Consider the following 13,778-nt stretch of genomic DNA (forward strand, 5'->3'; position numbering starts at 1 on the left):
ATCTGCTATGCCACAGCACTGGCCTCAAGGTAAGTTAATTTGGTATTAAAAATTTTGATATCCAAGCATTGTTTTTTTTTCATAATAAGCATTTTCTGTGAACTTTCTGAAGTACCTATATATATATATTTTAAAGTATTTTATTTATATAAAAATTATATACATATTATTACATATATATTTATATTTATATTATATATAAAGTATATATATATATATATATGTAAAGTATTTCTGGGGTGTGTGTTTAGCTAAGCAGTTAAGATGCTTGTTAAGATGTCACTTAAGATATCTGGGGGCCTGTGCTGTGGCATAGTGGGTTAAAGCCTCCGCATCCCCCATGGATGCCAGTTCTAATCCCAGTTCCTCTACTTCTGATCCAGCTCCTTGCTAATGTGCCTGAGGAAGCAGTGGAATATGGCCCCAGTCCTTGGGCCCCAGCATCCACGTGGGAGACCCAAAAGAAGCTCCTGGCTCCTGGCTTCAGATTGGCTCAGCTCTGGCTGTTGTAACTATTTGGGGAGTGAATCAGCAGATGGAAGACCTCTCTCTCTCTGCAACTCTATCTTTCAAATAAACAAAATAAATCTTTAAAAAAATGTCTGCACCTGGGTTCAATACCTGGCTCTGGTTCCTGATTCCAGCTTCCTGGGAGACAGAGGTGATGGCTCAAGTAATTGGGTCTCTGCCACCCATGTGGGGAGCCTGCATTGCCTTCCTAGCTCTTGCATTCAGCTTAGCACAGCCCTGGCTATTGCAGTCATTTAGGAGGTCTCTGCCTCTCAAATTAAAAAATAATAATGATGATAATAATAATCATCATCATAATAAAAATATCTCTGAATTAAACAATAAAGTACTACTGAATGTCAGTTTAAAAAAATCAAAGGACTAACTATTGCCATCAGGAATGTCTGGTAAAAGTGGGGTAGATAGAATTAAACAAATAATTATCTATCAACTAGCTGAATTTCTTCAAAGGCGAACCTATTCCATAGTCTGTTTTCACTTACACATGGCTCTAATTGGTACAGCTAGCCTAGACACTGAGTGCGGGGTTGTCTATTTGCCTTTGAGGCTATTTTTATTACAAATATGAAATGTATCATAATAAAATGTCTGCATATTGCTATAGTCATTATGGAATATAAATCATGTCCTTCAAAATATAGTCTGTATGAACTAACTTGTTAAAGTTTTTATTTTTCCATTTCTTTCAAGTTTCCCCTATGTAATTCCAAGAAAGTGCAGAAGTTGTACAATCTTTATTCCAATACATCCATACAAAACTTTGTACTTATAGCTTTAAAAGCTAGCAAAATGAAAATGTTTGCTTCAAAAGTAGGCCATAAGAAGAATAAAGGCAGCTATGTTCTGCATTGTTTAATACTTTCCTACAAGAGGCAGGGGAGGCTTACTCATATCTGTGAGGTTAACACATTGCAGACTTTTATGAAAGATGATTAGATCCACAGCAGGGAGCTATCTGATGTGACCTGACGGCTCCTGGAAAGGATCCCTCTGCCTTCTGCTCCTGTGCTGTAGGAGTGCTCGAAGTTCAACCTATGGAGTCACTGTCATGGAATAAAATATTATATTCTAGGGTTCTTTTTTCAAATATTAAAGCTGTTATGCCAGTCATAGCTATTAAGACTTTACATCCAAATTCAGAGTTCTCTCCAACGCCATCCTACTCATTATAGCTAGCTGACTGCAGGTCCCCAAAGCAAAAAACAGCACAGCTTGCTTTGGGAAAGGTTGACATTGAGTTTAGGAATAGGGTACTCCTGAGAAGCCAGGCTTATGGGTGGTAGGAAATTAAAAATCTGTTAACACAAAGGGGCATCATTAAGGCATGGGAGGAGAAAAGGGGAACAGGAGAAAAGAGTAACCAGAGGGCTGCTCAGTCAAATTTCTCCTCCTCACAATTTTCCCAGAGCTGTTTCTGAACACATAATTTACTTTTCCTACTCCTTTTTCTCTACATTATCATGGAGAGTCAGGTAGGAAACCCATGTTATTCCAATGGGATGGCTAGCTGTACTGTATATAACAGGCCTAAGTGATTCCTATCTGTCTATCTTGTCACAAAACCACATATAAGAACCTCATATTTGGAAGGTCACATGGAGATGTAACATTGACACCAGTTATGTTATCTTTTCATTGCAATTTTTTACTAAGGCTTTCTTACACTGTCTTGATGCTTCTTCAGTTTGGAAATCTGTTCTCTTTTAATTTCCATCTTCTTGACTAAATGTTCTAGTTCACATTCTATGTCACCATAGACTGAATGGCTTGCAGTGTCCTTCATTTCTTTCAGTAGTTCTTGGTGCTCCCTAGAAAAAGCAAATTTAAAACAATTCAGTTGTAGCATAAGTTTCACTGAGAGTTAAATAATAATCTTAAGCCCTTGTAATCTGAGATTAGATACATTTAGATTTTGACTTAGATGGCCAAATAACCTTAAAAAAATCTGAGTTCTCGAGGCTCCCGGCAACACGTAGTAAAATGTTCTGGTGTCCTTGGATGGAGGCATTAAAGGGCTCTTCAGTTCCAACTCTGGAATTACTGCTGAAGGATTTGGCCTTGTCAATGAAATACTGTTCACAGAACTAGTTATAGCTTCTACAGAGGTCTCAGTTCAAGTAGTGAGCCAGCCAAATCACATGGTTCTGGATATACATTTAAACATGGGGCATGATCTAACGTAGCCTATACAGAATCTTCCTTACTATGGATGCTGCAAAATGTGTAACGCAGATCAGCCAGGCCTAAGACGAGGCATTACATTCTACTTGTTTAATGAAATCATTCATTTAACTACAAAATTCTAAAAACAAATTGAGAGCTTTTCTTTTAAAAGCTTTGTGAATTGTAATCTAAGGTCACCATACCATAGATGTTAGAATGATAATAATAATATCTGTCTGTCAGTCCAGATTTTGAGAATACAGAAACTCTGTAGAATGGAAAAGCAGCAATTATGCACACTTGAAAACTTAGTATCAATAAACACAATGAAAAATCAGTGATAATAAATTTGCAGACCAAAAAAAATATATAAATACAAATAATGAAGTCAGGCCTTTCAGAATTTGCAAGTGGCATCTAAATCACTTACTGGTTCTCCTGACAGAGAATAAAAATACTTACACACTCATTTGGTCCAGCTCATCTTGCATTGCCATCAAAAGTTCAGACAAATTGTCACAAAAGGAATCAGACTTTTCTGAGTCAGAAGGGACAGCTTTACACCATGAGGTTTTTCTAGTAGGCCTGCACAAACACCTATGCTCAGTGACTTCAGAAGGTTTCTGTAGGATCCGTGGCCCAGATCGTCGCGTTGTTTGCAGAAGGTTTTGCATACTTGCATTCACAGAACTGCCTGCACTGGCAGACTTAAGGGAAAAAGAAATAGCTGAGAATTTTAAATGAATGGTGCTATTTAAATAGTACTTACAATAAAGCAGGCATTTTTTTGAACAATTATCTTCATGTTTTCCTCTTACCCTTTCAGTCTCAAAAGGCAGTGCTCCACACTTTGAATAAACTGGCTGAGGTGGCCCTCTCTTCAAACATTTATTTGTCTAAAGATTGACAGGGGAAAAAGTAAACAAAATTATTTTAAAAGATATTTATGATACGACAAACTCTCAAAACTCAACAGTCAACAAACTGTGCAATTTGAAAATGGGCAAAAGAAATGCAAACATTTCACTGAAGAAGACACAGAGGTGGAAAAATGAACACGAAAAGATACCTTTTAGGGAAAACATGTTAAATCACAATGCAGAGGTGGGGTATTGTAGCAAAGTGGTTTAAGCTGCTGATTGGAATGCCTGCTTCTATTTTTGGAGTGCTGATTGAGTCCTGGTTCCTCCAATTCTGAGGCAGCTCCCTGCCAATGCAGCTTGGGAGGCTGTAGATGATGGATCAAGTGCTTGGTTCCTGCCACCCTGTATGGGAGACCCAGGTAGAGTTCTGAACTCTGGCTTTAGCCCTGAAGACCCTGGCTGTTGTGGGCATTTGGTGAACAACTGGATGGAAGATCTCTCTGTCTGTCTGTCTGTCTGTCTCTGTCTCTCTTTCTGTCTCTCTCTCTCTCTCCCCACACCCCCTCTTTCCCTCTCAGTCTTTCTAGTAGATGAAAATAAACTTCAAAAACATCTAATGTAATATCACTGCATAACTATGAGAAGACCCAAAACAGAAAACAGTGATGACACCAAGTGTTGGTAAGGATGCAGACAACCTGGATCACTCATACACTGTCGCTGGGAACACAAGATGGTACAGCATTGGAAGAGTTCTGGAGGACAGTTTGGCAATTTCTTATAAAACTAAACATTTCCTTATCACATGACCCAACAACTAACTGTACCTTTGGCCATTTATCCCAAAGAAATGAAAACTTAGTTAACACAAAAATCCATATAAAATTTCACAGCAGTTTTGTTTGTAAGAACCAGAAAGGTAAATGGTAAAATCTGTAACATGGACTACCATGCAGAAATAAAAGGAATATACAGATACATGTAACAACTTGGATGATCTCATGGGAAAAAAGCCAAGCCTAAAAGCTTATATACTGTATAATTGCATTTATCTAACATTCTTGAAATAACAAAATGATAGAGATGGTGAACAGATTAGTGACTGCCAGGGTCAGGAAGGGGGACATGTTGTATACAGGGATTGTATAAAGGAACCTTACAGCAGTGGGAGAGTTTTGTATCTTGATTGTTATAATGCTTACATGAATCAACATGTGATAAAACTCTAAAAGTCTCACTGCTATTAGTTACCATCTAGAAGTACAGCTCTGATCCTGTGTCTACTCATCTCAGAAACCTTCAATAGTTCCCAACTACATACAGAATAAAAGTTCAGTTTTTTAACATGGCACTGAAGGGCTGCCACAGTCTCACTCTAAGTCATGTTTTCTTTCATTCATTCAGTTGAAAGGCACACAAAAGTTGGGGGCAGGGACAGACCTTCTAACTGCTGGTTCACTTTCCAAATGCACTTAACAACCACGAGCCAGGAACTCAATCTAGGTCTCCTGCATGGGTAACAGGGACCCAAGTATTTGAGCTATCACCTGGTGCCTCCTAGGGTCCACATTAGTAGGAAGCTGGAGTCAAAAGTTGAGTTAGCATTCTAACAGGGGATGCAGGCATCCCAAGTGGCATCTTAACCACTATGGCAAATGCTCACCTCTACATTTTCAACTTTAACTCTTACTATGATCCCACTACTGTACTTTCACGTCTGGGTCTCTGGAAAAACCAACAGTTTCCTCAGGTTTTACAGGTTGAGAACCTTTATCCAAAATGCTGGGGACCTGGAGCTGGTGCTTTGGCATTCCATATGCAATCCGATTAGAGTCCCAGCTGCTTCACTATTGATCCAGCTCTCTGCTGTGGCCTGGGAAAGCACTAGAGGGTGGCCCAAGTTCTTGGGCCCCTGCACCCATGTGGGAAACCTGGAAGAAGCTCATCAATCCCAGTTTTGGATTGGTGCAGGTCCAGCTGTTACAGCCATCTGGGGAGTTAAACCAGTGGATGGAAGATCTCTCTCTCTCTCTCTAACTCTTTCAAATAAATAAATAAATTTTTGAAAAAAATGTTTTAAAAATGCTGAGGACCAAATGTTTCGCATTTCAGAATTTTTTTTCAGAATATACATACTTTTAAAAATATTTTTTATTTTAAAAATGATGTATTTATTTATTTGAAAGGCAGAGTTACAAAGAGGCAAAGAGAGAAAGCAACAGAGAGAGAGAGAGAGAGAGAGAGATCGTGAGAGAGCGAGAGAGAGAGAGAGGTCTTCCATCTGCTGGTCCATTCCCCAGATGACTGCAACATATGGGATGCCCATATGGGACACCGGCATTGCAGGTGGCTGCTTTTTACCTGCTACGCCATAGTGCCAGTCCTGGAATATACATACTTGAATACATACATAAGGTATCTTGGCAATGAGACTCAAGTTAAACGCAGGATTTGTTTCATATATATCTCATCTACACAGCCTGAAGGTAAGTTTTATACAGTGCTTTTAGTGCACCTGCATTTTGACTGTGACCTGTCACATGAGGGATTTTCCAGTTAGGGCATGTCAGTACTCAAAGTTCTGGACTTGGGAGCATTGTGGATCTGGGATTATCAGATCAGAGAAGTTCACCTTGTACTGCATTTCCCATTATCTCACTCCATCAATCCCTTTTATTCTCCAAGGCTGACTTCAATGCTGCTTCTTTCATCACCCTTAACATATTCCTTAATCTATAAAATACTGCCACTTTAAATTTCATTATATTTTGTCTTATATTTGTATATTTATTTTTTATAAATTCCAGAATTATTTAGATCATCTAGAGATACCAGTGTAAGTACATTTGGATGTATGAATAGGAATGGGCGGTTGGCTTTGTAGATAAGATGCCAGTGTCCCACACCTGAGTGTTGAGGTTTGAGACTGACTCTGCTTCTGATTTCAGCTTCCTGCCAATGCACACTCTGGAAGGTAGCAGATGATGATTCAAATACTTGGGTCTCTGCTACCCACATGGGAGACCTGGGCTGAGCTCCCAATTTCCAGCTTTGGCCTAGCTCAGCCTTTAAGAATCTGGATAGTGAACCAGCAGATGGGAGCTCTCCCTGACTCTCTCTGTCTCTCAAATAAATTAAAAAAAAAAAAAAAAAAAAAAAAGAAAGAGAGAGAGAGAGAGAGAGAGAGAGAGAGAGAGAGAGAAAGATGCATGAGTTGAATGAATTACGTCCAGAATAAGGAGAAACAAAGAAGTCTCTCATAGAGGCTACTTAAAATCTGATCCCACGCTGAAAGTGTTCATTCCATCTTCTTTTCTTTTTTTTAAAAATATTTATTTATTTATTTGAAATGCAGAGTTAGAGAGAGAGAGAGAGAGAGAGAGGTCTCCCATCCGCTGGTTCACTCGCCAGATGGCCGCAATGGCCGGAGCTGCACCAATGTGATGTCAGGAGCCAGGAGCTTCTTCCCAGTCTCCTACGCAGGTTGCAGGGACCCAAGGACTTGGGCCACCTTCCACTGCTTTCCCAGGCAACAGCAGAGAGCTGGATTGGAAGTGGAGCAGCTGGGACTCAAATTGGCACCCACATGGGATGCAGGCACTGCAGGCAGTGGCTTTACCCGCTCTGCCACAGCATTGGCCCCTTTCTTTCATTTTTTTTAAAAAAAATATTTATTTATTTATTTGAAAGAGTTACAGAGAAAGGAAAAGCTCTTTTTATCTGCTGGTTCACTCCCTAGATCGCTGTAACTGCCAGTCCTGGGGCAGGCTGAATCTAGGAGCCAGGCATTTCATCTGGGTCTCCCAAGTGAGTGGGAGGGGCCCAAGCACTTGGGTCATCTTCTGCTGCTTTTACTAGTTCATTAGCAGGTAGCTGGATCAGAAGTGGAGCAGCCAGAACATGAACTGGCGCCCATATAGGATGCTGGCATCGCAGGCAGTGGTTTTACCCATTGTGCCACCACGCTGACCCCGCTCCTTCCTTCTTTAAAGGGAGACATTATTATTTGCAGACTTGGGATTTGAATTAAGTACTTTTATAAAGGGATTTTTTTGTTTAATTACTCTCTTCTCTTTCAGGAGCTACTTTTTATTTCCTTTATTTCTTTAATCTTCCTCTTGTACCCTAGTTAATTTTTACAACAAATAGGTAAATTTTAAAAAAATTCCACTAATTCATCAAAGAATGCCATAAAAATACATACATACATACATACATAAATAACATCAAACTCAGTATTGGTTCCACTTAAAAATTACTTTGCAAGTACTATTTGACTTTGCAGCTTTGAATCTCATTGCACAAAAAACAACATTTAGGGAAGAAAATAAGATATATATGTGTATCTGTATATATTTAAAGTTGCACTGGGAAAATGTTTTTTCATGATCATACTTACAAAGTGCTTTAAAATAAAAAAGTATGAGAAATATAGCCCCCTCTTTTTAAAAAAGATTTATTTATTAATTTATTTGAAAGACAGAGTGACAGAGAAAGAGAGAGAGAAATCTTCCGTCTGCTGGTGTACTCCCCAAAGGGCCACAACAACCAAGGCTGGGCCAGGCTGAAGCCAGGAACTACATTCAGATCTCCAACATGGATGGAAAGCACCCAAGTACTTGGGCCATCATCTGTGCAAAGCTGGATGGGAAGCATAAAATAGCTGGACTTGAACCAGCACTCCCAAATCAGATGTTGGCATTCCAAGCAGCAACTTAAGCCACTGTACCACAAAGTGCACCCTACTCACAGTGCTAAATAAGTAATAAGCAATTCTTCTTCTTTTTTTTTTTTTTTTGGTTTAAAGGCTCACCCAAAAGTGACTTTTTTTTAAAACTTTTATTTAATAAATATAAATTTCCAAAGTACAGCTTATGGATTAAAATGGCTCCCCCCACCATAACTTCCCTCCCACCCACAACCCTCCCATCTCCCGATCCCTCTCCCATTCCATTCGCATCAAGATTAGCAATTCTTATTTATGTAGTAAAAGAGTAGCCACAGTTAAGTATAATGTTCTCTCTAATATTATATTCACTAGATAATTATACAGCAGTGGCAAAATATCTCAAATAACATCCCTAACTTCCATAGCAACTGCACACAGAAATACTCACTTCCTGCCTATTGAATAAATAGTAATAATGGTCATCAAAATATAATTCCAGAATTATAAGACTACACGGGATTAAGATATTTTCCTACCACTAAATATAATTAAGAAGGTTTATTTAATACAACATTTGAGGATACTCCAAAAAGTTTATGAAAAATGGAATTTAAAAAATAATGGTGAAAACATTTTGGAAATCTATGCATTTCCCATGAGATTTTGATGATCTTCATATGTATGGGCATCAAAATTTTTTGCGCTAAAATAAACATTTTAATTCTATTTTCCATGAACTTTTAGTAGATTCTGTCATATCTAAAACAAAGCACTGGGCAATTTATAAAGTAGTAACGCTCCACTATTTTTACATAAATTCAAAGGACGTGAGACTAGAAAGAATAAATAATAAATTCTCTACATGAATGGCTTCACACGCCTAGAACTTCATAGGACTGTAAAAAAACAACATCCTGTTTTATTGTGTATGTGTTACATAAGACAGCTTTCAAGATCTACTGTGTTGGCAGCATCCATTGTGCTTAGCGCTTTTTAAATATCACAAAATATATTCTTTAAGAGTCTGAAACTAGGGAAATGTTTGTTTTTCTAGAACAACTGGAATGCTTCCTGATAGGTCACAGAGACAGCTCTTCCACCCACTCTATGATCTTTTTTGCTTTGGTTATCAAGCAAACTAGGGGCTAAGTTTTGTCTATGACCACTGTTACTCTCTTTAATCTAGGCACTAGGAAATTTTCTGTCTTTACACCCCAAATCATAATGGCTTCCATCATTTCACAGCATTATTTACTATTATATTATATTATTTACTATTATAATATTTACTATTATAAATTTCTTCAGATCCTTTCTGGAAATGGGTAGTAATACACATTAAAAGGGTAAGTAATTATGAATTAGCAAATAGGAAAATTTTGTTTGGGAAAAAGGTTTATATGCATACCTTTTTTTTTTAACTTTCATTTAATGAATATAAATTTCCAAAGTACAGCTTATGAATTACAATGGCTTCCCCCCCATAACGTCCCTCCCACCCGCAACCCTCCCCTTTCCCACTCCCTCTCCCCTTCCATTCACATCAAGATTCATTTTCGATTCTCTTTATATACAGAAGATCAGTTTAGCATACATTAAGTAAAGATTTCAACAGTTTGCACCCCCATAGAAACACAAAGTGAAATATACTGTTTGAGTACTCGTTATAGCATTAAGTCTCAATGTACAGCACATTAAGGACAGTGATCCTACATGAGGAGTAAGTGCACAGTGACTCCTGTTGTTGACTTTACAAATTGACACTCCTGTTTATGGCATCAGTAATCTCCCTATGCTCCAGTCATGAGTTTCCAAGGCTATGGAAGCCTTTTGAGTTCTCCAACTCTTATTTTGTTTAGATAAGGTCATAGTCAAAGTGGAGGTTCTCTCCTCCCTTCAGAGAAAGGTACCTCCTTCTTTGAAGGAGGTTCTTTCCACTGAGATCTCACTCACAGAGATCTTTCATTTAGGTGTTTTTTTTTTGTTTTGTTTTTTGTGCCAGAGTGTCTTGGCTTTCCATGCTTGAAATACTCTCACGGGCTTTTCAGCCCGATCAGAATGCCTTTAGGGCTGATTCCGAGGCCAGAGTGCTGTTTAGGACATCCGCCATTCTATGAGTCTGCTGAGTATCTCGCTTCCCATGTTGGATCACTCTCCCCTTTATTTATTCTATCGGTTAGTATTAGCAGGTACTAGACTTGTTTATGTGCTCCATTTGACTCTTAGTCCTTTCATTATGATCAATTGTGAACTGAAATTGATCACCTGGACTAGTGAGATGGCATTGGTACATGCCACCTTGATGGGATTGAATTGGAGTCCCTTGGTATGTTTCTAACTCTACCATTTGGGGCAAGTCAGCTTGAGCATGTCCCAAATTGTACATCTCTTCCCTCTCTTATTCCCACTCTTATATATGCATACCTTTGATTTCTTCTTTTCCTTGCAGATTTTTGAATTAGAAACTGAAGACATTAAAATTTTACTGATTTCAAGTCCAGTTTGAAGCTATAATATCGAAGAAAAAACTTAAGAAGCTGATTTCTAACAAGCTTCCTCAAAACACTTTAATGAATCAAGTCTCAGTTTATAAATAGAGAAATGTTTTTTGAGGAAGGAAAAAAACCCACAAATAGGATTTTGTGTGTGTGAAGGTCATGAAGTCTATGGGTAATTATAATCATTTGTTATTATAAGAGAATAAATTCTTTAAGTACATGCATAAATCTACCAAGGTGAAAACAATTTATTCTAGTAGTTCTTTCAATTAAAAATATATGGATTTGTCAGAATTTCAAAAGACTGCAAGATTTCTTGGCAGTGCATCCAAAGATACGCTAATATATTGGCTGACTCAGAATTTTATCATTATAGCAAAGAGTGACAAAACTGACAACCTAGGAGGCAGCAGTTAGATTCTAGATTATAGGCTTCAGTTAATGAGAACAAAGTCGAATAAAACACACAGTTTACTGTGATAGATCACACAGTGTCTAACTACCTCAGAAGCTTTGTCTTGAAACAGCTTTCGATGATGTTCTTCTTCCTTAAGTTTTTCCTCTAACTGTTTTATCTTGTCCTGAAAAAGTTTAAAAAAAAAGGGGGGAGAGTATTAACATAAAAACTAGAGCCAAATATGCCTTGTTCCTTTTCCAAACAGAAACATCTTAGTTCTTTTTTTCTTTTTAAAGATTTATTTTTATGGGGCTGGCACTGTGGCATAGCGGGTAAAGCCACCTCCTGCAGTGCCAGCATCCCACATGGGCGCCAGTTCAAGTCCCAGCTGCTCCACTTCCGATCCAGCTCTCTGCTATGACCTGGGAAAGCAGTAGAAGATGACTCAAGTCCTTGGGCCCCGCACCCATGTGGGAGACCTGGAGGAAGCTCTTGGCTTCGGATTGGCACAGCTCCGGCCGTTGCAGCCAATTGGGGAGTGAACCAGCAGATGGAAGACCTCTCTCTCTCTCTCTGCCTCTCCTTTTCTGTGTAACTATGACTTTCAAATAAATAAATAAATCTTTAAAAACTTTATTTTTATTTAACTGAAAGGTAAAATTAGAGGGGGAGAATAGAGACAGAGAGAGAGGTCTTCCTTCCCCTCAAATGGCTGCAACCACCAGAGCTGGGCTGATCTGAAGCCAGGAGCTTCCTCTGGGTCTCTCACATGGATACAGGGGCCCAAACACTTGGGCTATTTTCTGCTGCTTTCCCAAGCCATCAGCAGAGAGCTGGATTGAAAGAGGAGCAGCCAGGACATGAACCAGTGCCAAAATGGGATGCTGGTGTTGCCTACTACGCCACTGCACCAGCCTCCGGGTCTTGATTCTTTCTTTCTTTTTTATTTATTTGAAAGCCAGAGTTACACAGCGAGAGGAGAGACAGAGAGAGAGGGAGAGAGAGTTCTTCCATCTGCTGGCCTACTCCCTAGTTGGTCGCAATGGCTGAAACTGGGCTGATCTGAAGCCAGGAGCTAGGCGCTTCTTCCGGATCTCCCACATGGGTGCAAGGGCCCAAGGTCTTGGGCTATCTTCTACTGCCCTCCCAGGCCATAGCAAAGAGCTGGATTGGAAGTGGAGCAGCTGAGACTTGAACTGGCGCCCATATGGAATGCCGGCACTGCAGGTAGCAGCTTTATCCACTATGCCACAGTGCCAGTCCCATTGGATCTTGATTCTTAAGAGTTTACAAGTTAAAGCAAAAATTAAGAAAAAGGAATGGCAAAAGGTGCTAGTATTCTTCTTGGCTTTCTTTCTATGCTTCCCCCGCTATTACATAAAGGAAACAAAGGGAAAGCACAAAAACAGACACACACGTAAGATTTATTAACCTGCGGCAACAAAGCCATAGTGATGCCACTGCTGAGGTCTAAGAGGTTCAACAGTGAATAGCTTGAGTCTCAATGTTTTATTCAAATCAGGGAACAATAATCCGTGTCCACCTTGCATATGTGAAAAGGGGGTAGTTGTTGGGGAAGAGAAGAGCAGGAAGACATTTGAGAAATATAAGATATGGCCTTTGTTACTTAAAAGGTTATATTGTACTTAGGGAAACATGAGTAACTTAGATGAAACAGTAAGACAAAAAGCAATGGACATGATTTGATGCCATATGACCTTATATCCATAAGTATTACATCTTAGAGTAGAAGGACTGTACTGTTCCAGAGGGAGCACTCAAGGAAGGCTTCATTAGAGAAAAATCCTATGAAATGGAAAGAGTATGGAGGTAAAGGGCTAGGGAGAACACCTAGGACAGGCTTAACTTGATTGCAACTGGTGAAAGGCAATCTTTTCAACATCCTTTAGGTATGAGCATGTCCTGCCATCTTAGAAGTCAAAATCCCATTTTCACATCAAAAGACAAGTTCATTCATGCTATGACTGGCATTACCTCTTCCTCTCTATAGGCAGGCATTCACATCTGGATTGTTGCAAATGAAGCCTTATAAAGCTAAGATTTGCTGTACATTCACATACAATGCCAATTATGCTGAACACTAAATATATATTCCTGGTATCAACACTTCAAAGAAACAAGGGGCAGCTTACCTCGGCAGTTTTCTGAGTTGCTGTAAGTCTAAGACATTCTTTTTCTAAGACATCAAGCTTTTCAAGTTTTGCATGCAGCTTCATCTGATCTTGCTCTTTTTCTCTTTGAAGTAGGGCCTAGAAAGGATAAAAACAAAACCTGGATTTGGCAAAGGATGCCAGTGGATCAAGAATAACACAATTTCTGGGAATTCAAAGCACAATTTCAGTCTTTCACAAGAAACGCGTACACACATGTACATACTTTAAGTGCATATAGGCAAAAAACAAGACTTAAATCAAATACTTTAAGGTAACAAATACAATGTGCCAAAAAAGGATAGCTATCTTAGTATCAATGAAACAAATTTTTCTACACATCTTTACACAACAATTCTACTGAAGGAATATACCATTGGCAAAATCTGTGTTAAATAAAAAAAAAACTTTACAAAGTGATCAAACTCATTGACTTTCTCTCTAATAACAAGAAAAACATGCATTTGAGACATGAAGCATAGAGAA

The 13,778-nt window shown here is 38.9% G+C and overlaps 1 protein-coding gene and 1 long non-coding RNA gene across 15 annotated transcripts in view; one reads left to right on the forward strand and one right to left on the reverse strand.

The window, feature by feature from the left end:
* LOC103349861 (uncharacterized) overlaps nt 1–599 on the forward strand; it is a 38,899-nt gene extending 38,300 nt beyond the window's left edge. For both annotated transcript variants that reach the window (XR_001794273.4, XR_517973.5), the window contains one exon: nt 384–599. This is a non-coding gene — a long non-coding RNA (uncharacterized LOC103349861). The remainder of the gene's footprint in view (nt 1–383) is intronic.
* The window catches only part of CEP57L1 (centrosomal protein 57 like 1), a 60,621-nt gene that overhangs the window by 2,019 nt on the left and 44,824 nt on the right, over nt 1–13,778 (reverse strand). For 7 of the 13 annotated variants that reach the window (XM_070073728.2, XM_089333850.1, XM_089333847.1 and 4 more), the window contains 6 exons: nt 13,275–13,391; nt 11,228–11,305; nt 10,651–10,734; nt 3,513–3,590; nt 3,157–3,401; nt 2,195–2,339 (listed from right to left, as the gene is read on the reverse strand). In XM_070073728.2, the coding sequence (XP_069929829.1) occupies nt 2,195–2,339; nt 3,157–3,401; nt 3,513–3,590; nt 10,651–10,734; nt 11,228–11,305; nt 13,275–13,391 (747 nt within the window). The remainder of the gene's footprint in view (nt 1–2,194; nt 2,340–3,156; nt 3,402–3,512; nt 3,591–10,650; nt 10,735–11,227; nt 11,306–13,274; nt 13,392–13,778) is intronic. The other 6 variants (XM_070073730.2, XM_070073729.2, XM_089333854.1 and 3 more) reach the window with 1 other exon arrangement.

The sequence above is a fragment of the Oryctolagus cuniculus genome, chromosome 5, assembly GCF_051225735.1.
Source record: "Oryctolagus cuniculus isolate XC-2025 breed Fujian yellow rabbit chromosome 5, ASM5122573v1, whole genome shotgun sequence".
Lineage (NCBI taxonomy): Eukaryota > Metazoa > Chordata > Mammalia > Lagomorpha > Leporidae > Oryctolagus > Oryctolagus cuniculus.